Source organism: Rhipicephalus microplus, chromosome 9 (genome assembly GCF_043290135.1).
Source record: "Rhipicephalus microplus isolate Deutch F79 chromosome 9, USDA_Rmic, whole genome shotgun sequence".
In the NCBI taxonomy this organism is placed as follows: Eukaryota; Metazoa; Arthropoda; class Arachnida; order Ixodida; family Ixodidae; genus Rhipicephalus; species Rhipicephalus microplus.
The window spans coordinates 43,876,311-43,898,776 of NC_134708.1; the positions used below are offsets into that span (position 1 = coordinate 43,876,311).

The 22,466-nt window shown below is 42.3% G+C and overlaps 1 protein-coding gene across 6 annotated transcripts in view; it reads left to right on the top strand.

Moving 5' to 3' along the window:
• LOC119185875 (uncharacterized) overlaps positions 1 to 22,466 on the top strand; it is a 38,651-nt gene that overhangs the window by 15,937 nt on the left and 248 nt on the right. Inside the window, exons 1-4 of one of the 6 annotated variants that reach the window (XR_012886329.1) lie at positions 159 to 382; positions 6,900 to 7,054; positions 7,141 to 18,677; positions 19,652 to 22,263. Coding sequence is in view for 2 of the 6 variants with exons in the window: in XM_075874409.1 (XP_075730524.1) it covers positions 6,900 to 7,045 (146 nt within the window). In the remaining 4 variants the exon portion in view is untranslated. Of the gene's footprint in view, positions 1 to 158; positions 387 to 1,355; positions 1,387 to 6,899; positions 7,055 to 7,140; positions 22,264 to 22,466 lie in introns of those variants that run through there. The other 5 variants (XR_012886328.1, XR_012886330.1, XM_075874409.1 and 2 more) reach the window with 5 other exon arrangements.

Here is a 22,466-nt window from a genome sequence, read left to right on the forward strand (position 1 = left end):
GGTACCGCCCGCCGCCGTGATGATGGTTCATCTAGGGACCTTAGACGGTGTCGGTCGCGAGCGCCACCGCGTGAAGCTTGTTTAAAACGTAAGGCAGGCCAACTCCGCTGGGAGCGCGAGCCATTCCTCAGGCATCTTTCTAGAGGAGGCGTTGTTTTTGGTCACGTGTTTTTGGTCCATGTGGTGGGCGGGCGCCTGGACGTGTCACTTTTGTACCTGTTTGAGAAATTGTGTTTGGTGCCGTTCAAGTGGCAGTGTGTTTTGATGTGCGAAGGTGTGATTGAAGGAGTCGGGGAGAAGTGCTGTCGTAGTAGCTGCACCGAACGCCAAACAGCCCGTGAGCGACTTGTGTACTGCATTGATCGCCAAGTGACCAAGATTCGTAGGTGAAATATTGGCCACTTGTTTTCTTGTTCACGATTCAGCACAAACTGATGCATTCTACTTATTTATTGTTGGCAGAAAGGGTGTGCGCAGCGCTAGATTCCGGTGCTCGATAATTTCCTATTGCGAGCGCCGATATTTCACAAGGACAAACAATCTTGAAAGGGCGGTATGTCACTGATATGCAGGGCAGTATGTAGTGAATGCATTCTTGTAAGACTGGCGTATGAAGCTCAGTTGAAAATAGTGAAATATTATTTTGATGCTGGCCACAGCGCTAAGAATGCGCTCGGTCATCATAGTCGGGGAGGCACCCGCACAACACTCGTGACCGTACCCTCAGCGTTACAACCTGCATTGCTTCTCACGTTGCAAAACAGCCATTTGGGCTAGTTTACAGCGGTTCATTGTGAATGCAAGAAGTGGGAATAGGGACTTGAATAATACACGTGGAAAATTAGAAGCCAAAGCGAAGTTTCTAGAAACTAACAGGTGTCAGGTCATACACAGCTTAACTTTCGTCCACTGCGTAACAGGCGTCGTGTATCTGAAACCACTGTCATGCGGCCGTGTATTCGCAGGCCAGACCGGCAATTGTTGAAATATTTGTTTACAAGTGCATAACGGAGCGGTGGCCTCATGGGAAGGTGCCCACTCGGCCCAGCATTGCACCATGTGCGGCTGCTCACCCCCCCCCCCCCCCTTTTTTTGTTGTTGTTGTCGCGACTGTCCTTTTATAGGTATGGAGATAAAAATCGAAGCTTTCCACATCAAGAGATGAGGAGAAATATGTGTCAGTCACACGTCTATTGTCATGTCAGAGAAGCACTTATACTAATCTTTTGGTTCTCTTCATCTGGGCGCTCCCTTCCGCCCCCGCGATTTTCATCTTTCTATGTCCAAGATATTTTTGTTTAGGCGCATGTTGATGATGTTTGTGTGGAACGGTGACAGTTTTTCTGTTCTTTTAGGTGAGAGAAGTTGTACCATGTGAAAATTTTGGTAAGCTATATATGTGTTGCCTCTTCGATAAACTTCCAGTTGTTAGTGTGCGCCTTTGTTGTCCGTCTCTTCTCAAGTCCCTGACGTGTTGTGCTCCTCGTCTTGCATTCACATTGCTTCTCACGTTTGATTGATTTCTGGAGTAAAGACTACGTTTCTGTGCGTTTGTGATCCCGAACTCTTCTTTTGACCTCCGTCTTATCCTAGTGTTTTTACCAATATCCAAGCCATGAAATGGTAGTAAGCCTCTTTTGCGGCCTTGTTGAAGATTGAAGCATAATTTGGCAGTGTGCCAAAGCTATATGCGTGTTAAAAACGTGATGGCTTTCAAAGCACTGGCATTAGCATTTTATGTGTCACCCTTACAACAGCTCTCATGAGAAAGGATTTTTCATGAACGATAGACATTTAGCAAGGCCCTCTGTGCACCAGCTCTTTGATTTCTCATATAATATCGTTACTACCAAGAATGACTGCAGTTTGGATGTGCCCCCTCTGCTGATTGAGGGTAAATAATCATATTTCTATGAAAACATCCTTTCACCTCCACAGATGTGTTGTTTCATACCTGCCAGGCCATTGCCATCGATGCAGGTTATTTTAACCCAGTAATTTTAGTAATTGCGGTTTTGAGTTTGAGTTTATTTAACCACATGACAAAGTACATGAAAATACACTGCATATGTGGTTTGGTGTGAAGGGAAAAAAGCTGCATTTCACAGCTTGACTGGCCCCTTCACCCAGAAAAAAATCTATTATTGTTTTGGGTTGTAAAACAACCCAAAACAATAATAGGATTAGAAGAGGCATCATAGTGGAGGATTTTGACCACCCGAATTTCTTTAATGTGCACCTGATTCCAAATACCTGGTCCTCTAGCATGTCACCTGCATTGAAATGTGGCCCGCGGCTGAGGTTCAATTTCGCAACTCGTAGGTATGGAGTTGAGCATTTTAACCTTTACACCAAGCGACAACTTTTCTCGGCAGTACTGTGGAAGTTACAGAGCCAAGCTCATGCCTGCTACTGTGTCGAAAAATAGTAATTAAGGTAACTCAATTTTGTCGTGATGCCTTGCTGAAATGAATACTGTTTTATTATGAGGCTCGGATAGTTACAGACAGTCATTGCTAAAGTATAGATATTGTTTATTTTGTGGAAAAATGTTATCCTTTTTTTTCCCATTTCTTTCATTTTTTTTCTTTCATTCCAAAGTAAGTATGGCATCCATGTCATGAGGGGATCTGTGTGGGGCCACAGACGGGTTGTTTAGTTCTCGACGACATAAACGATGCAACATGTCTCGAATGGGAAACCAAGACACTCATTCCCCATGCATGATGCAGTACAGATGAAAGCAGTACGCATGGGAAAATCCAATAATAACCACCAAATCACCCATGCACCTTGTACTTTTAATTACATTTTCGAAATATACCACTTAGTCCACCCTCGCATCTCGTGGCTGGGTTAAAAGCAGGCGTGCACGTAAGCAACCGGAGACTCTACAATGAGCTGGCAAGTCTCCTCCCCCTGATTTGACAGACATTTCATGTACTTCCAGTGCGCCCCTTTTGTCCTGTGCACACTCTACCAAAAGAAAGCAATGCGCGATACATGACGTTGGTGATTAATTCGGTGTATCTGTTGCGGCGTGTCGAGTAGTACAAACGCTTCTTGAAGTTCTGTATTTTAATGCTTGGGCGAAATCGAGACGGCTTGCTTGGCGCTGAGAATGTGGCAACATTTTTCACACTTAGAGAAATCGTGTATTTCCACTCTCCTACTGCCCTCACTTTTGTGAACTCCTGACATACCATATGGTTTTTAAAGACGATAGTCTTTCTTGGGGAACTTCGAAGCAAAAATTTTGGTCTGTCTGTCTGTCTGTCTGCCCGTCTGTCTGTATGTTTGTCTGTTTGTCCACTTGTAACAGCATCGGGTATTTGAAACGGCCGACCCCATCTGCAGCGCCCACTTTTGTTGCTCAAGATTCAGCATTCGTACTTGTGCAATTGTCAATTAAAAAGCAATTATTGCACATGTTTGGGGCACCATAACAACACGTATATATTCTGAATGAAAGCCTTTTACTAGAAAAGTAATACATAAGTAATTTTAAGGACCGTAGCACTTATCACGCTGCGCTGAACATCTAACGCTTGTACAGAAAGGTGAGTGTTTCCAACACTTTGCTAAAACGAGACAATGGTGGCACCTACCCGTCGCCTTGCATTCTACACCTTATCACCTCTGAGGTGGGCGCGCATACCCGTCTCAGAGCCACGCGCTTTGAAAAAAACTGCCAGATGGCGGTCATGTCTCACGTGTGACGTGACTTGATGCGCTCGTTCGCCTCCGCTGCACGCTCGAGGCACTCTAACGCAGCGCCTCCAGAATACCATTCACCGATTTTCTTGAGCAGAACATCAAATAAATCTTTTTTATTCACTCTCCCCACACACAAGACTATTGTCTTTCGACGACATTTGCAGATTAAATGCAGATACGGGGCCATTAAAAAAAAAAATTTTTCAATTTCGTTTCGGTTCAATACTGCAGCCTTTCAATGATGCTAGGCTCCCCAGGTGCCTTTCTCCCTTTACTATATTTAAACAAAGAAATAAAATTGATTGTGAGGTCTTTAATGCCTTCAAAAAAAATATTTGGCAGATCCAACGTACCTGGGAATCGGCGTTATGCGAAGCATGCCGAGGGAAGGTGACCGCGTTGCAATTTTTTTATTAAGTGGCACGTCATGAAATTACGCTAAATATATGTACAAATGTTGCACACACAGACATATGTTGAATATTGCAGATGTTTATATAACCAGTTGTTTGGACTTGCACAACAATGCCAACTGAAACATGCGTATTAGCAACACCATAAGCTGATGGGAAGTGCTGATGCACGCGAAGATGCCGGCCCTGGACACTGCTACATAAATCAACTTCAACGCATGGCAACTAACCACAATTGATGTTAACCCGAAGTGACGGCTGTATCAAAGGAGTACTTGTGTAATGTTTATAAAATTGGAGTAGACAGCACTGCAACCACTATTGAAACTTCATGAAGAGTAGGGCCTACTTGAAAAGTTGTTCCGAGACCTGGCGTAGCTTTGTGGTAAAATGCTTCATTGTCACGCAGAATGCTTGGGTTTGATTCTAGCCTGGAACCTGGCATTTATTCTTCGCATTCGTCGGGTTGACGCTACCGATGGCGGGTATCTCTTAATGCTCACACGTAAAATTGCCCATGTGTGTTCTCATGGTTCCTGGGTAGATGTTAAGTGTCAATAGAGAGTTTTAGTACTGCGGAATGGTGCTACGTACGCATCACGCAAGCGCCTTGCGTTACGTGGCGTCGTTTGCCACTAATCGGCTTTTAGTATGCCGTAGTACCCGCGTACGTAACGAGCGTGAAGCGTGTTGCGTCATCTGGTAGATCAAAATAGAAGCACCTGTTGTTGACAGCCAATGTGAGCCAATCCAAGTGTTATAGCCAGATTATGGCCATATTTTAAGCCACAGAGCCGGTCGGTGCTTGCCTTCGATGCCGCCATTTTGCAAAACGAAGTCTCGCGCTGTCACGAACTTGTTCGAGAGCGGCGCGATCAGCTCATACGTACGAACGCACGCATCTCATGCGTGCGTACGTAGCTGGCTGCGTACGTAACGCGATACGTGTGCGTTGCGGTCTGCGCATGCGCACTACGCAGAACGTGGCGTCCTTACGTACGCAACGCCGCCACGTACGCAGCGTACGCAGTACTAAAACTCGCTAATCACTTGTTGCATGTACCAGTGGCATGCACCCAACCATGGGTATGTGCCACTGTCTGGAGGGAAGTGTTCGACGATGTACGCAACAGGATTTTGACATTATTCATGTCTTGACCAGCGCGTCATATTCGTCAAACCATCTTACCCTCCCATGCTAATTTTGGTTCACGCCAAGTTAAGAGGGTGACCACGAGAGCCCCCAAATGTAAGTGGCTAGATGGATAGATAGATAAATAAATAGATACGCTCAAAGTCATCGAAGTTCGCTACGAAATGCTTTGCATATGAAAGTCAGTTGCCGTGCATGCGTACGTCATCCCTCAATTTTTCTTAAAGCTTGATAAAAACTCGTATATTGCTAGATAGCGGGTTAGCATTTCAGCTGTTGACACCCTTTTGTGTATAATGCACTGAACATCAAGAAAATGGGGGACCACATTTGTCTTTGCCACCCTGGGAAAAGCGATTTTTCTCAGGATGTGCACTCTCCATGTTCATTAAAGGGAACAACCGAGCGTGCGCCCCTGCGCTTTGTGGCAGCTGTGTATAGCACCATAAACCGACAGCCGAAGAAATCGCATCTGATTTTCGTTTCATCTACTGGAAAACAAAATAATGGTTCTTGGACAGCCGCTGGCAGATTATGGTTGCTCTTTGGTCTCGCAATGAGTGGTGTCGCCAAAAGCGTTTGCGTTTTCTCTCGCTGTGGGTTTGTGGTGCTGTAGGCAGCTGCAGCAGAGGGGCACGCATGCGCTCTCATGTTTCCTTACATAAAAAAAGGGAAATGTGCCCTGTCCATCTGCCTTTCATGCTGTGATATCAAGACAAAGAATGGAACCGAAACTGCTCGATGAATGGTGATGACAAAAAAAGAAGAGTGCATGCACTGACTGCAAAAAAGTGCGTGCCGACGTTCGAGGCAAGACTGAATTCGAGAGAGCTCTCGGCTGGACCAGTGATGGAAGTGCTGCTCCAATTGCTTCAAACTGCTCCAAAAAGAGAAATGTTGCTTTATGCTGCTCCACACAGTAGTTTTTGGTAGTTATTGCTCCAAAGCTGCTCTGAAGTTACACTGAGAAAATGAGAGTGACAAACGTTTACTCTTTCATCAACTCAGAAGTCCTTAAAAACATGAAAGAATCGGTGTACTTTCATCCCACTGTGCTATTAGTGTGCAGAGTTGTCGGCTCTGATCCCATTTGTGCAACAGAACTGTCATGTTGACCATATAGGCCATATGGCCATTTTTTTTTCCTCGGCTGGACATGCAGGCTAGTGTAGTGAACTGTGAAAATGAACCTGATTGCTTTTATCTCATACCTGTTATCTTCTGCTCATTTGGCAACACTTATAATGGACTGTGGTTACTTTCAAACTGTGGCACTTAGCTTTTCCAGTTTAATTTGATTTCTGCCCCAAGTATTAGTATTTCAAATTGTAGCTTATTTCACAGCACATTTACGACAACCTGCCATTGTTTGCTTCATGAAATTTGCTTTGATTGTTGTCTGGTAAATACATTTTATTATAAAAAATACTTACGAGATGCTTCAACAATGCTTTGAACTCTAGTTAATGCATGGCGAATTTAATATCTGCTCCTAAAACACTAGTAGCTGCTCTAAACTAGCATTTTTCATGCTCCAAAAACTCTTATGGCTGCTCCAAAGTGTGCTCCAAAAAGTAAAAAGTAACTTCCATCACTACTGGACGTCTGGTCCGCAGATCTCGTTGATGTCCTCGGGGAGCTGTTCTGTTCCTGCAATCCAGCTAGGTGTCTGGCCCAGGGACCAGATGGTGCGAAGTTTTTCCAGCTGCCGTTCCTGACGGCTTGGCAACCGAAGGATGAGGCCTGCGGTCCGTCTGGGTGACTGGCCCAGGTATCAGGCTAGATGCCACGGTTCTCGCCGCCTTCCAGAGTGGCTGTGAATCCCAGTTTGTTGTGGGCTATTTGCTGCAATTTCAGGCGGCTGACTCTACTCTGGTGTGCTGTTGGGATTAACATGGTGGTTGCTGAGTTACCACTACCATACTGCTGTAGGTATGTAAGACAGCCGTGTCATGGTGTAGGCCAACGCTGAGGACATCAGCAAGTCAGAGGCACGCCGTTTTAAGTGGTCGGCGTCGAACAAGCCACAAACTAAACACGACAAGATACTTTCAATTTATGCGTGGATTTAGCATAGCACTGCACGTGACAGACTAATTTATTAACAGTTTATTAACATTTAAACTTTTGCCTGTAAATATATTTGTGTGTGTACGTATGTGTGTGTGCACTAAGGTTCGATTGAGTTTCTTGGCCAGTGGTCCTGGGCCCGAACATGGTATTACAACACAATTCAAGTGATCGTTACCAACTCTTTTCACTTGACATGATTGACGAGCATTTATCTAACTTAAGGAGACCCTGCAATAGCTTGCCAACTACTTTGCCACCAAAGTTTATCGCTTTAGTAACGTTGAAAGTTGGTCGAGTTGGTGATAGTTCTTGATTACATGTGAAGCAGCACTTGTAGACAAGGCACGAAAGGTGTCTTATTCGTTCCTTTTGTGCCTTGTCTACCTGTGCTGCTTCACAAGTAAACATGATTTATTGCTTCAAATTGATTGCCGGAAATGTTTCGAACATGTAAAAAGTGAGTTTTACAGCGATTTCTTGCATTCATTTACTGCTTTCTCTCTCCTTTCATACTTAAAGCACCCTAAAGGCTACACAGGTAATGACAACAAATGGGTGAGAAGCTTTATCAGCATGCATCGTCACTCTGAGCACTCTCCTTTCTTTTTCTCTTTGAGTGTGTTAGCTTACTTTCAGCGTGGTCACAGGCTGAATTCTAGTGTAATTCTAAAACCATAGAGCGTGGCGTGAGTATGTAATTGTGCACCACACTAATGCTCAAGTCTGCCAATGGCAGTGCCTCTTCATTCATAACAAGGTCCGGCCAATGTATCATGGAATTTACCTAGAGTCGAGTGTGTGATCTGCAGCTAAGGTGTCTGAAATATAACTGAAAATTCTTTGCCATGTGCATTGCTGTAACAATTGGATTACATGTTCACATAAGCTCCGACTACAGATTAATAGTGTTCTCTCATCATGTTCGCAAAGTATTGCAGGGTACCTATAATGACAGATGTCAAATGAATTCCCAAGCTGAACTCTGAAAAAATATAGTATATAATTTTCAAATATGCATTGCAGTTTCACATCTTGCATATCGAATGTGAAACAGTATATAGATAAGTAGATTTAAAGGTTTAAAAATCAGAAAAGCCTATGTATGCTTGACCATTTAAACACTTCTAAGGATAGGAGATGAGTGGGAGGAACACTGTTTACTGCACTGTCGTCGTCATTCTTGTGCTGGTCTCCCGGCTTTTGTGCTGAATTAAATTTGCAATGCAAGCCTGCCTGAGCTCTCTCTTTGGAGTAGCTGGACGGCTGCAACAGCTTCAGTTCACAAGCACCAAGGAGGAGGGGACTAAGTTCATTACGGTTTGTCACTTGATGTTTATTACAAGGTAGTGAAGAACTGATAAACAACAGCACATCTATGGTTGTAACTCCTTCGTACAACAAAAGTAAATAATAGTAATAATGCCTTTATTTTCTAAAGTAGTACATGTGGCTAGGCCTGCCAAAGCCATTTGGTGACTTGTGTGGCAGAGCCTGGCAGACGACAAAAGAAACCGAATGCATTACATGGTTGTAAATTTATAGTAAAACAGAGATGATAGGAATAAAAAAAAGTGGACATTCAATTAGAAACAACAGGGCATCCAAGCACTATTAACATGATACAATAGTTTAAAAAATTGGAAGTCAGCAAAACAACGAAATACAGTTATATTTCTTAAGCAAAAAGGTTTCTGGAATTTTTGGAACAGTGCACATTAACTTAATAATAGTCCTCTGTGTCTCTTCTGTTGTGGCACTGCGTAGTAAAGCAGCACATGGGCCAGGGCTTGTCCGGTTACCAACTTAGGTCTAACCTCTCGTCTGAATGAGAAGGGATGTAACTAATTGTCTGGTTGTCAGTGCTGTCCTATCTGTTTTTAGCGTGCACGTCATACAGTGGGTGGATAAAACTTCTAAACCTTGGATAAACCATTTTAGTATCCTGCAGTTTGGGTTGGCAAACGTTATACAGTAAAACCCCGTTAATTCGGACATCACGGGACCGGAGAGAATGTCCGAATTAACTGAGGATGCGAATTATCGCGAGCACGAACAAAGATTTGGAAAAATGTCTCCTACACCATCAAACTTTTATTTCCTGAAGAAGTCTGTAAGTTCGGTTTGTTTAACGAATGCAAAGTGCGAAGAAGTCGCAATCTTGCAAAGTTCCTGCAGGTGGCTTAGTCCACGCACACTGTCCGAGGAAGTCCTGCGTATGTCCTCTAAAATGGCCAACGCATGTGCAGCCTCCGTTATTGTGTGGCATGTATGCTCGTCTGCATCACTTGGGTCTTCGTCAGCCGATTTCCCTTCACCATCTAACACTTCGCGACGATATCGCTTTCGGTGACTGTGTTGGCCACGGGAACATCGCTGTCAGTTGCGAGGTAATCGCCGAAGGACGCATAAGCTGGCATGATGCTTACATAGTGGCCGTCTTGCTCTTTGCCGCTTTCCTCATCAGCCATTACACCAGTGTCAGCAGCGTCGTGCTCAAAGCCGCTGACCCGCTGAAGTTGGCAACTACTTTAGGCGGTGTGTTGTTCCACACATATGTGAGCATGTCGATTGCACTTAGCAGACTTACTTTGTACTGCTTGCCTGTCTCCAAGCAGAGCAACATCCGTTGGAGTACCTGTCGTCGATAGCGGCTTTTCACAAACTGTATGAGATTCCTTGGTCCATCGGCTGCAGAGAAGCCGTTGTGTTCAGAGGCAGGAATAGCAGTTCAAAGTTCTTGAGACCGGACAGCCTCGTGTGCGCACTACAGTTGTCCAGCACTAACAACGCCTTCCAAGCTTTGGAAGGTGTTGTCAAGGCAGTCATCCATAAAATCCGTTGTCGGCGGGCAGTCGCTTAATATTCTTAGAACATCTTGGATTCACAGCCTTTCCTATCACCAGCAGCGGCAGCCGCTCTGTGCCAGTCGTGTTAGCAGCCAGAAGATTCCTCACGCGCTCTATACTCAGTTTTCCACCGACTCACGCATCCCCCTTAAACGCAATTGTCTTGTCAGGCAAAGCCTTAAAAAACAGTGCTTTCTCATCAACGTTAAAAATGTTGCACGGCTCGTACATAGAAAGGCGCACGGATAGTCCAGTCTGCCAGTCTTGCACAACACTTTCGTCAATGGCACCTCTTTCACTACACATGTTACGTAACACCATACCATGTCGTTTCTTGAAGTGGTCGAACCTCCCTTCCAGCGCATTGAAAAAGTCGATTTTTATAGTCAGCGGGAACTTCTCTGCTTGTGGGCAGATAAAGAGGCCGCTCAAAGGCAGACGCGCACTGCCCGAAATGGCAATCCAGTGCAACAGCGCTTCTAGCTTGGGGTGCGCTGCCGTATGAAGCCTCTTCCTCTTATCTCCAAATGTCGCCATTATACGCTTGCATAATCTGGTCTTCGTTCTTCACAGTACTGCTCAGCATGCTTTTGTTCACATTAAACTTTTCTATCACTTCTTTTCGAGATGCTCCCTCTTGCAACGCCTTCCTTAGCTTTGTACTTTGCCCTCTTCGCTGCGGGGGTTGGGGTGACTGGGGCGGCAGGAGGCGCAGAGGAAGCCATCCCAGTTTCGCTTGTGCGGTGGTGACGTGCGTGCACACACCAAGTAGACAACGAGCTTGGTGATGAAAAATGGTGAAAGCATTGGGACAAAAACAAAAAAAATGCAAGCTTTTGAAAACAAGCAAGCAATAAGGCTGCAGCAGGTACTGATAACGCACAAAAAAATAATTTAAAAGCAAGGGCACAGTACAGGTGAACAATGTGACTTGATAGCCACACACACATGTTGGACACAGAAGAAAAAAGAAAAGGCAATAGGTAGATAGCTAAAGGACACATCGTCTTCTACAGTACTTCCAGTTCGAGGCCTATCTCTTCGCTGCTATGCAGTGCCTTCTAAGCAGTGTAATCAGAGAAGAAATAGGTGCCATACTGCGATGCGCTTCTTGCTGGTTGTCTAGGAATTTTGTTCTTGAAGTTTTGTTTTGCAAATGAATAGACGAATATTTCGCGCATTTCTGAGAACGTAGAAAGGCTTAGAAATGGGAACGTAAGGATTGGTGAGAGACAGGTGTCGAGCGCAACATGCGGTTATATTTTGAAACAATCTTTTGCAGAATCACCTCAGTTTTGTATTTTCGCACCCAAACGATGCCCACTTCCAATCACTCACACATATGAGCACATACGCTGCGAAATTTCAATATACGTACGTTGACAAGGTAAGTATGCGTACTCTGCCCACTTAAGTACACCGATACAGCATATTTGCCTTGAATATTTGGCATCGCCTATCGTATATCAAATTTATGGAAACAGCTGAGTGTGTAAAAAGCACACGGGGAGAAACAGGTGCCCAATTAATGTCATCGTAGGACGTAAAACGATTCACTTTTGAAGCAGGAAGGTTCATGGTATCTTGTCTTTATTATATCAGACCTGCAAGTGTGAAGTGCGGATAAGCTGTGTTCTACTTCAACTCATAGCCTTAAAGGCTCTGTTGCACAAGTGTTTGTTGAGTGTGGAAAATTTTGCATGCATTGAAACACCATGTTCGAGTGTGTGAGGGTACGACATCTCACGTAAAAGGAGATTGAGAGGTGTAAAAAAGGCGAGAAAACTAGGAGTGCATTTTATATTTAGAGCAAGAAACAGTTTATCATGGTCATTCAGTATTGAACACCAGATGATATATCTTTGCAATATAAAAATAGATAAATTTTACAGGGGAGCAACATGAAAACAATTAGATGAATATTTATTCAGGCTATGATGTGCATAAAATGTTTTTGTAAGGCAAACAATTACACCTTTGCTGCAAAATAATATGCATGTGTCGGGAGGTGCATGCAGCTTGAATAAAGGAATGACCGCTCGCACCATTATAACATTCTTGTAGTTACTGCATTTGTTATTCAACTAAACTGCATAGCTCTCCAAACTCGTATGCAGAAAATTTGCGAGAAAGAGGCACCGCTCGTGCTAGTTGGAACACGCAGAAAGCAACGGCGCTGCCCGTATACCGGCGCTGCCCGTAGACCTTGGATAAACCATTTTAGTATCCTGCAGTTTGGGTTGGCAAACATTATACAGTAAAACCCCGTTAATTCGGACATCACGGGACCGGAGAGAATGTCCGAATTAACTGAGGATGCGAATTATCGCGAGCACGAACAAAGATTTGGAAAAATGTCTCCTACACCATCAAACTTTTATTTCCTGAAGAAGTCTGTAAGTTCGGTTTGTTTAACGAATGCAAAGTGCGAAGAAGTCGCAATCTTGCAAAGTTCCTGCAGGTGGCTTAGTCCACGCACACTGTCCGAGGAAGTCCTGCGTATGTCCTCTAAAATGGCCAACGCATGTGCAGCCTCCGTTATTGTGTGGCATGTATGCTCGTCTGCATCACTTGGGTCTTCGTCAGCCGATTTCCCTTCACCATCTAACACTTCGCGACGATATCGCTTTCGGTGACTGTGTTGGCCACGGGAACATCGCTGTCAGTTGCGAGGTAATCGCCGAAGGACGCATAAGCTGGCATGATGCTTACATAGTGGCCGTCTTGCTCTTTGCCGCTTTCCTCATCAGCCATTACACCAGTGTCAGCAGCGTCGTGCTCAAAGCCGCTGACCCGCTGAAGTTGGCAACTACTTTAGGCGGTGTGTTGTTCCACACATATGTGAGCATGTCGATTGCACTTAGCAGGCTTACTTTGTACTGCTTGCCTGTCTCCAAGCAGAGCAACATCCGTTGGAGTACCTGTCGTCGATAGCGGCTTTTCACAAACTGTATGAGATTCCTTGGTCCATCGGCTGCAGAGAAGCCGTTGTGTTCAGAGGCAGGAATAGCAGTTCAAAGTTCTTGAGACCGGACAGCCTCGTGTGCGCACTACAGTTGTCCAGCACTAACAACGCCTTCCAAGCTTTGGAAGGTGTTGTCAAGGCAGTCATCCATAAAATCCGTTGTCGGCGGGCAGTCGCTTAATATTCTTGGAACATCTTGGATTCACAGCCTTTCCTATCACCAGCAGCGGCAGCCGCTCTGTGCCAGTCGTGTTAGCAGCCAGAAGATTCCTCACGCGCTCTATACTCAGTTTTCCACCGACTCACGCATCCCCCTTAAACGCAATTGTCTTGTCAGGCAAAGCCTTAAAAAACAGTGCTTTCTCATCAACGTTAAAAATGTTGCACGGCTCGTACATAGAAAGGCGCACGGATAGTCCAGTCTGCCAGTCTTGCACAACACTTTCGTCAATGGCACCTCTTTCACTACACATGTTACGTAACACCATACCATGTCGTTTCTTGAAGTGGTCGAACCTCCCTTCCAGCGCATTGAAAAAGTCGATTTTTATAGTCAGCGGGAACTTCTCTGCTTGTGGGCAGATAAAGAGGCCACTCAAAGGCAGACGCGCACTGCCCGAAATGGCAATCCAGTGCAACAGCGCTTCTAGCTTGGGGTGCGCTGCCGTATGAAGCCTCTTCCTCTTATCTCCAAATGTCGCCATTATACGCTTGCATAATCTGGTCTTCGTTCTTCACAGTACTGCTCAGCATGCTTTTGTTCACATTAAACTTTTCTATCACTTCTTTTCGAGATGCTCCCTCTTGCAACGCCTTCCTTAGCTTTGTACTTTGCCCTCTTCGCTGCGGGGGTTGGGGTGACTGGGGCGGCAGGAGGCGCAGAGGAAGCCATCCCAGTTTCGCTTGTGCGGTGGTGACGTGCGTGCACACACCAAGTAGACAACGAGCTTGGTGATGAAAAATGGTGAAAGCATTGGGACAAAAACAAAAAAAATGCAAGCTTTTGAAAACAAGCAAGCAATAAGGCTGCAGCAGGTACTGATAACGCACAAAAAAATAATTTAAAAGCAAGGGCACAGTACAGGTGAACAATGTGACTTGATAGCCACACACACATGTTGGACACAGAAGAAAAAAGAAAAGGCAATAGGTAGATAGCTAAAGGACACATCGTCTTCTACAGTACTTCCAGTTCGAGGCCTATCTCTTCGCTGCTATGCAGTGCCTTCTAAGCAGTGTAATCAGAGAAGAAATAGGTGCCATACTGCGATGCGCTTCTTGCTGGTTGTCTAGGAATTTTGTTCTTGAAGTTTTGTTTTGCAAATGAATAGACGAATATTTCGCGCATTTCTGAGAACGTAGAAAGGCTTAGAAATGGGAACGTAAGGATTGGTGAGAGACAGGTGTCGAGCGCAACATGCGGTTATATTTTGAAACAATCTTTTGCAGAATCACCTCAGTTTTGTATTTTCGCACCCAAACGATGCCCACTTCCAATCACTCACACATATGAGCACATACGCTGCGAAATTTCAATATACGTACGTTGACAAGGTAAGTATGCGTACTCTGCCCACTTAAGTACACCGATACAGCATATTTGCCTTGAATATTTGGCATCGCCTATCGTATATCAAATTTATGGAAACAGCTGAGTGTGTAAAAAACACACGGGTAGAAACAGGTGCCCAATTAATGTCATCGTAGGACGTAAAACGATTCACTTTTGAAGCAGGAAGGTTCATGGTATCTTGTCTTTATTATATCAGACCTGCAAGTGTGAAGTGCGGATAAGCTGTGTTCTACTTCAACTCATAGCCTTAAAGGCTCTGTTGCACAAGTGTTTGTTGAGTGTGGAAAATTTTGCATGCATTGAAACACCATGTTCGAGTGTGTGAGGGTACGACATCTCACGTAAAAGGAGATTGAGAGGTGTAAAAAAGGCGAGAAAACTAGGAGTGCATTTTATTTTTAGAGCAAGAAACAGTTTATCATGGTCATTCAGTATTGAACACCAGATGATATATCTTTGCAATATAAAAATAGATAAATTTTACAGGGGAGCAACATGAAAACAATTAGATGAATATTTATTCAGGCTATGATGTGCATAAAATGTTTTTGTAAGGCAAACAATTACACCTTTGCTGCAAAATAATATGCATGTGTCGGGAGGTGCATGCAGCTTGAATAAAGGAATGACCGCTCGCACCATTATAACATTCTTGTAGTTACTGCATTTGTTATTCAACTAAACTGCATAGCTCTCCAAACTCGTATGCAGAAAATTTGCGAGAAAGAGGCACCGCTCGTGCTAGTTGGAACACGCAGAAAGCAACGGCGCTGCCCGTATGGCGGCACGGCATCTTGAGCCGGAAGTCTATGCAAACGGGTGCTGTAGCCCACAATCCTTTGCGAGAGCCACGATTTTGCTATCCACCTATTTCGCTAGTTGCCTGTTGCCCTGTTGCTGATGACAGTAGCAATGCACTGCCTTTTATTTTGGTTGTAAACCAGGGCCATGTAGATTTTTTTTTTTTGTGTGCCTCCGAGATGCAACTTTAATTCCTACTTATGAAGAAAGTTTAAAATTCCAAAGGTGACATTCCTACTACGAAGTTGTTTAGGTGCACCATCTATTTGGCAGGCTGAATCCGCTGCGGCTTCCCCATCCGACTGCGGTTGAAAGTTCAAGTTAACCGGAGCGCGGCCAAATTTGTCCAAATTAATGAGGGTTTTCAGTTATAGAACTAGATGCCGTGGCTGAATTGACCGAAATTCTGAATTATTGGGGGTCAAATTAACTAGATATTACTGTAATGTGTTCCGCATAAAAGTGAAGCAGCTGTCTTTTTTTTCACCTATTGGTTTGATTTGATTTCGCATATACTCACAGGGTTAGAATTGCTGTCTTTTTGTGACTTTTCAGGTTACTCGTCTGTTACCTTTCTGGAGGAGTACGGTTCACTCGTGTCTCTACAAAGACGACTTCACTTGAGCTGATAGTGAAGCTATATGCGCAAATACAAGTAAAAAATTAGCACACATTTTCTAAAACACATGGGGAGCACCCCTTCCTGTGCCACCTATGTCCAGTTCCATTTGCTGTACACAAATGTTCCAATGCCCATTAGCCCCCACAGGAGAGCGCCTATTTCCGTGCGCCCGCTGCTCAGCATCTTGCACACGGCAAAGACTACATGCACATGGACACAGGAGAGCAATCTTTACCTTGTGCTGACTGCAATTTATTCTTTTCCAGGCAAGACAGCCTCAAAGTGCATATGTCGCGTTGTTATTCCAAGGAGAAACCCTTCAGGTCAGGGCATTCATTGCTGCTCAGGCCTAAATATTAGTCAAATATTTATTATATAACGCGACGTGTAAAATATATGAAACACTTTTTAAGTGCCTCATAAAATAAGTGTCAATTTACTATGTTGTATTGCTTATGGAGGAATCGGTCATTATGCTTCATGAATTAAGTTTGTTATGCTATAATGCTTATGAAAAATTCAATCATTGTGAATAAAAGTATAAGAGATAAATCAAGTTTTTTCATTCCGTTTCATTTCATTTACAGATTTTGTAACAGTGAATTGATGACTTGAACCTTCTTGTTGCTTTGCATTGAATATGTGAATAACAAGATAGAAACAAATGTTCAGTTGAGCTCGGGCCTCTCTAGTATGTGCCAAATTTTTTAATTCCTGGAAATTTATGAATGAAATGCATTTGTCTTAGTAGTTCAAAAAATGAGCTTCAGTATAAAGAAACACGTTTATTTGCTGCTTCAGTGTGACAGTTTCACAGCAACGGAAAGGAAGGTTGTGACTATCGTAGGAAAGTTCGGCCGATGTGAACGCTCAGTTTATGCTGAAAATTTTGCTGATGTGGACACTTTCTTGTCCCAAGGCATGTCATTTTTCACACAAACCCTTCAGGTATCATACCATATCTGTTTGAAACTAGTACAGCCACAACAAATCGAAATATAAGCCTTATATGAGCCATATTTCTATCAAAATAAGGCTCAAAGCTGCCCACATTTCTGCGTTACAAAATCTCACCCACTATAACACGAGTAGCATATCATCATGTAATCTGTTAAGAAAAAAGTGTGCTTTTATTTGTCTGATCTCTTGTTTATCTCCACTTGAGACCGTGTGGCATGAGTATATGAGCACAAAGGCTGCAAGTTCACATACATAATAAATAGCAAAGTTCCGACTTCTTTTGTAATTTTCAAGCAATGTTGTTGTAACTACAGTAATTGTTACCTGGAGCAAAAAATAGCTTTTTGAACAGGTTACCAGTACCCTTTGGGGCACTTTCATCATTGCTTACAGTAAGCAATCCGTAGTGCTGGAGCATCTTTGTTTTTTGGCATGTCTTGAGTTGCTTAGAATGTCAGATACTTAAGGTTGCTATTACTGTAGGAAAACTTGGGGTGCTTTATTATGTCACATGTGATTAAGTCCTCAGCTGCTTCTCAGTGCCAGTAAAGATAGCGTCTATACTTATCGATACTGGGGCTTGTAAGCTAAGCATGCAGTTGCGTTTTTAATATATTACACTGTGCAGTCAAGATACAACCATGAATTATTTCCCCTAGGTTTAGATTTTTTTTGCATTAAAAGACAGACATTTTTAACCTTAGTTGAAATGTACTGTCTCTTTGTAATTTATAATACCTACTTCATACTTGTCAAGTTGATTTCTTGTACTGCACCTTTTACATATTGTACATTTCTAGCATTGGTTTGTCGTAAATACCGTAGTTTTTTGTAGAATGGCTTTAAAAAACTTTTTTTAATCCTCAAAAGCCAATATTTATTTTAGGAAGCACAATTTAAGCACAAATATTTTAGAAAAATGCCACAAATGTTTGTTTTTATGCCATCCGTCTAAGCAGAAAGCAGACTTCATTTCAGTGTGTGTTACATTTAAGTTGTACTTAAAATGGGCTTATCTAGTTTTCGCTTTTCAACATACACTGAATGTATTGTCTTTTAATCAATCCTAGTGAACTTAGGGGCTTCAGGTTACCAGTAGATGAGCTCCAAGCTATGGATATCTTAACCGCTACCCTTTTTATGCCATTGTACTGTGCTTGGGGTAGCTGCAGTGGCCTTTGGGCCCAATATTACGTCTTAGCAAAAACTCTACATGCATGCTAGTATATTTAATGCAGAGGCAAGAGCAATTTCATGTCCCATAAAATATATTGTCAAGTTAAATATTAAAAAATCTGTTGTATTTACAGATTCATTAAAGGTTGTGCGTAAATTGTACACTGACAAACCACATAAAGAGACGGCCCTTAATGACCTTGTAATGCACGAAATTGCAGTGTGTTGAAGCATTTCAAATATTATACTTTGCAGGGTTTGTGGTCGCGTTTGTATTAACCAAAATAAACAAGCTGTAGCCAGATGAAGAAGCAATCCTGACGAGATTAGTTTGTTATACCAAGGTCTGAAAGCGCTCTGCTACATTCTGCATCAGAGGTAAGCGCAAATGCGGGATATTGAAATCGACAACAAGCTCCTACTAAGAAGTGCACATTGCTGGGCTAGTCGGTTCATGTTCAGTTGGAAGGCACATTTGAGGCTATTTCGCATAAAGAAACAACGAGGGAATAGTTCAAAGGGTGCGCTACCCTTGAACCCTTCCCTCGTTATTTCTTTGCACAAAAGAGCTTCTAATTGAAGCTCCAACTAGGTTGTATTTTGGTAGTACAGCCTTACTCCATTACATCCAAATATGTTAGATTGAACTATCCTTTATGTAAAACTACTTAAAAAAATTTTGATTGCTGGCTGTCGACACACCAGCCCACCATACAGGGTAACCGTTCACTTCTCCGGCCGTTCGTTAGTACAATAGATGTGAAACAGCAATGTAAGAAAATGTCGTGCATAGAATTATATCTACACGCTGCTTGAAGTATCGCAGGTGTCTTATCTTCATAATGCAGCACTTTATTATTTCTGTCAATAAAAAAAAGAGACGCCTATGAAATGTCTCGCAAATCGTATAACCGGTGTACCCATTCAACTTCATGGCATTTATGGGTCATGCGCCCAGTTTTTTTTTTATTGGGTCACTTCAATTTCTTTTATCACAGTCTATTCATATATGGTGTGCTAAAACGGGGAAATGAATACTTGGCACATTAGTTTGATTCTCTGGGCATTCATATTCTTTATGCCGTTGTGTTGCACTGCTACAAATGTTTAAATTAACTATTTCTTTTCAACTACAACTGCTCAAAGTTTAATTATCGCATGTGTAGAACTTTTCTTTTTTCAAAACCATGCATCGTTTCACCTGACGAATTACTGAAAGAGTCGTCGTTCAGGTTTGGCCATAACAGTAATTAAAATATTTCTAACAATCAAGCATAGTTGATGCCAATAATGAAAGTATGTTTGAGTGTGCTGTGTTGTTTGATTTAACAGTGTTCTGTGTGCCGTTGCAGATGTGTTCATCCCTTCTGTAGAAGAGAAAAGAAGTCTCATACATAGGTTTGACAGCAAGGCATTGCAACTGCTGCTTCTTAGAAATTATTGACCATTTTACACTCTAGTTGGAGCTTCATGCGTTATGAACATGAGAATGCGACGGCAATCATCATGTCTGTGGGCTGTTACAAAGGACCTGTTGCGTTTAAACGAGTGAAATTGGCAATTCAGTTTTCACGCTGTTATTCAATTTTTAATGAGAAGACTAGTAATTTCATTGTGATGTGTGTGTTGAAATTATGCCTGCCTTACTAAGCACAGGTTCAGGCGTTCATTAACGCACATCTTTACTCAAATATATGTGCTATGAGTAACAGCTTTGTGAATAAGTTACTGCAATGCTTAATGCTTCCTGTTGGCACCTTGATATTGCACTGGAATATGTAAATAATAGTAATATAGTAGCAGTTTGGTGTTGCTCCATTATACCTTTTCTCTCTAACACCTTTGTGTATGTCTCCGTATACGTCTTAACAAAGTATTGAAGTAATATTGAAAAACTTGATTCATCTTTTTCACAGTTCCACGTGCTGAGTAATAATAACCACTTATGTTTGCTAAAATGTTTCTACATTCTCTTCCACCATCAAATGTCTTACCATATTTATTAGAGTGTTCACTGATGACATCGTTGTGTATTGTTCTATCACAAGGGATGAGGATGACCAGCAGTACGTATAATCTGACCTCGAATCAATCAATTCATGATGTTCATCATGGCCTATGAGGCTAATTCATTGCATTATTAAACTCGTCTCTTTCACTCGAAATTCTAGCCACCTCCCAATCACATATACATTAATTCGCACAAAAAAAGTCAGCCACATCGTACAAATATCTAGGACTACATCTACAAACCAACCTTTCCTGGAACTGTCACGTCGATCACATTTTTGCAGCTACTATACGCTCTCCTGGGGTGTTCAAACGTAATCTGCACGATGCTCCTGCACATATGCAAAAACTTTCATATGTTAGTTGAACGTGCCCTAAAATTGGTAAGGCTTGAGTTATATGGAACCCGTAACCAGCGTATATTATTGATAACATAGAATCTCTAAGGAAGCCTGCTGCTAACTTCGTTTTCTCTGACTATTCCTGTTTCACTGCGTCACTGCCCTACAAACTGTTGCAAGTGTTGATAACCTATTCCGTTATCGTAAGCTCACTCGTTTATTTCTTTTGCATACATACTATCATTATCCATAACATCGTAATGATTTCTTCTAGTAACCCCTAGCCATGTTTCTATGTCATGATGAAACGCATCACATGCTGTACCTCATATTTCACTGATTCGATCATTTCAAAAACCATCGTTGAATGAAACTGGCCACTTTGAAGTATTGCAACAGAAAGCAACATTTCGAAATTTAGTGATGTTTAAATGATAACCAAGTTTGATGTTCTGTTTTCTTCCCAATAACTCATTTTGTTTATATTTTGTACTCTATTATCATGTTATGTTGTTTTATTGTATTGCATTTTCAAATATTTTGTTCAATATTTTCGACATGTGATAGTGTGTGCCAATGTTCATTATGCTTAAACAACTGTTTTCTTCTTTGCAGATTTTTATGCTTGGTGTGTATCTCTTGCACTGTATATATATCTTTTTCCCACAGCCGTAATACCCTCTCAAAAGGGCCATTAGGGGTTTCTTGAAAAGAGTAAAGTCTTGGCTTTGATCATTCATTTTTCTCATTACCATTTGTCTCAATATATGTTTAAAGCACATTTAGTGGGTCAAGTTCAGTACATTGTTTCATCATATATTCATTCTAGTTTTGCCTTGTTGGCAGGTGGCTTTCTAAGAATGGATCAATGCCTAGAGACTATCTACATTGAGTTTGATTTTCTATACATGTGTATAAAGTGGGATATCATGTGACAAATGTATATGGTAATGTAAGTGTACTTGGTGAATAGCTCGCTTTGTATTCTGTGCTAAATTATGCTTTCATTGAAGCAGCATGGAGAGATTAATGGGAAAGGTATAAACAGAGATAGTACACATAGAGAAGCAATTTTCTGTGCTGTGTACATAAATGTGCCATATGTTGAACACCGAAAACTGTGATGCCATCCAGTTCCTTAGAAATTCATTTGTTTTTTTTTTTTCGAAATTTTACAGTTTGTTTTATATTGACCTCTTTCACTCATATTGTGCTTGTCATGCTTCATGTGTTGAAATATGAACCGATTTTGTTGCTGTTCAAGAATATGCAAAAATAAGTGCAATAAATACTTCAACGTATTGCTGCTAAATGTTTTGGCATATGCAGAGGACTTTTGTCTGCTTAGGCATAGTATGGGAATTGCAACTAAATCAGGCCACTCTGCATTTGCAGGTTTCAGCACGTATCTCCTAGTTCTTCGCAGTGTAATTGTGTTCTTATGTTTCTTTTTTCCTTTTTTTTTTTTGCCAACGTAGTCGCTCTGTCTGAAGACTGTACGATGTGGTTCTAGAGCATCAGTCAGGCGACTCATAATGTTGCCTTTCTTCTGCTGCACCACGCCAATCATGTATTGTCAAACAAATACGTAAATAAAAAATAATAAACATTAAGTGGTACGTTTGCTTGCAGAATAATGGGAACTGTTGCGAAATGTATGGTGTCATTGCACGGTTACTACTGCACTAACATATGGTTTGTGTAGGCAAAGATAATGATGTACTTCATTTAAAAAGGGTGCAACATTTCTTCATTATCTGATGCTGTAGTCCAGTTGTAGTAATTGTGTGTCACGCAATTTTCATTGCATTTTTGT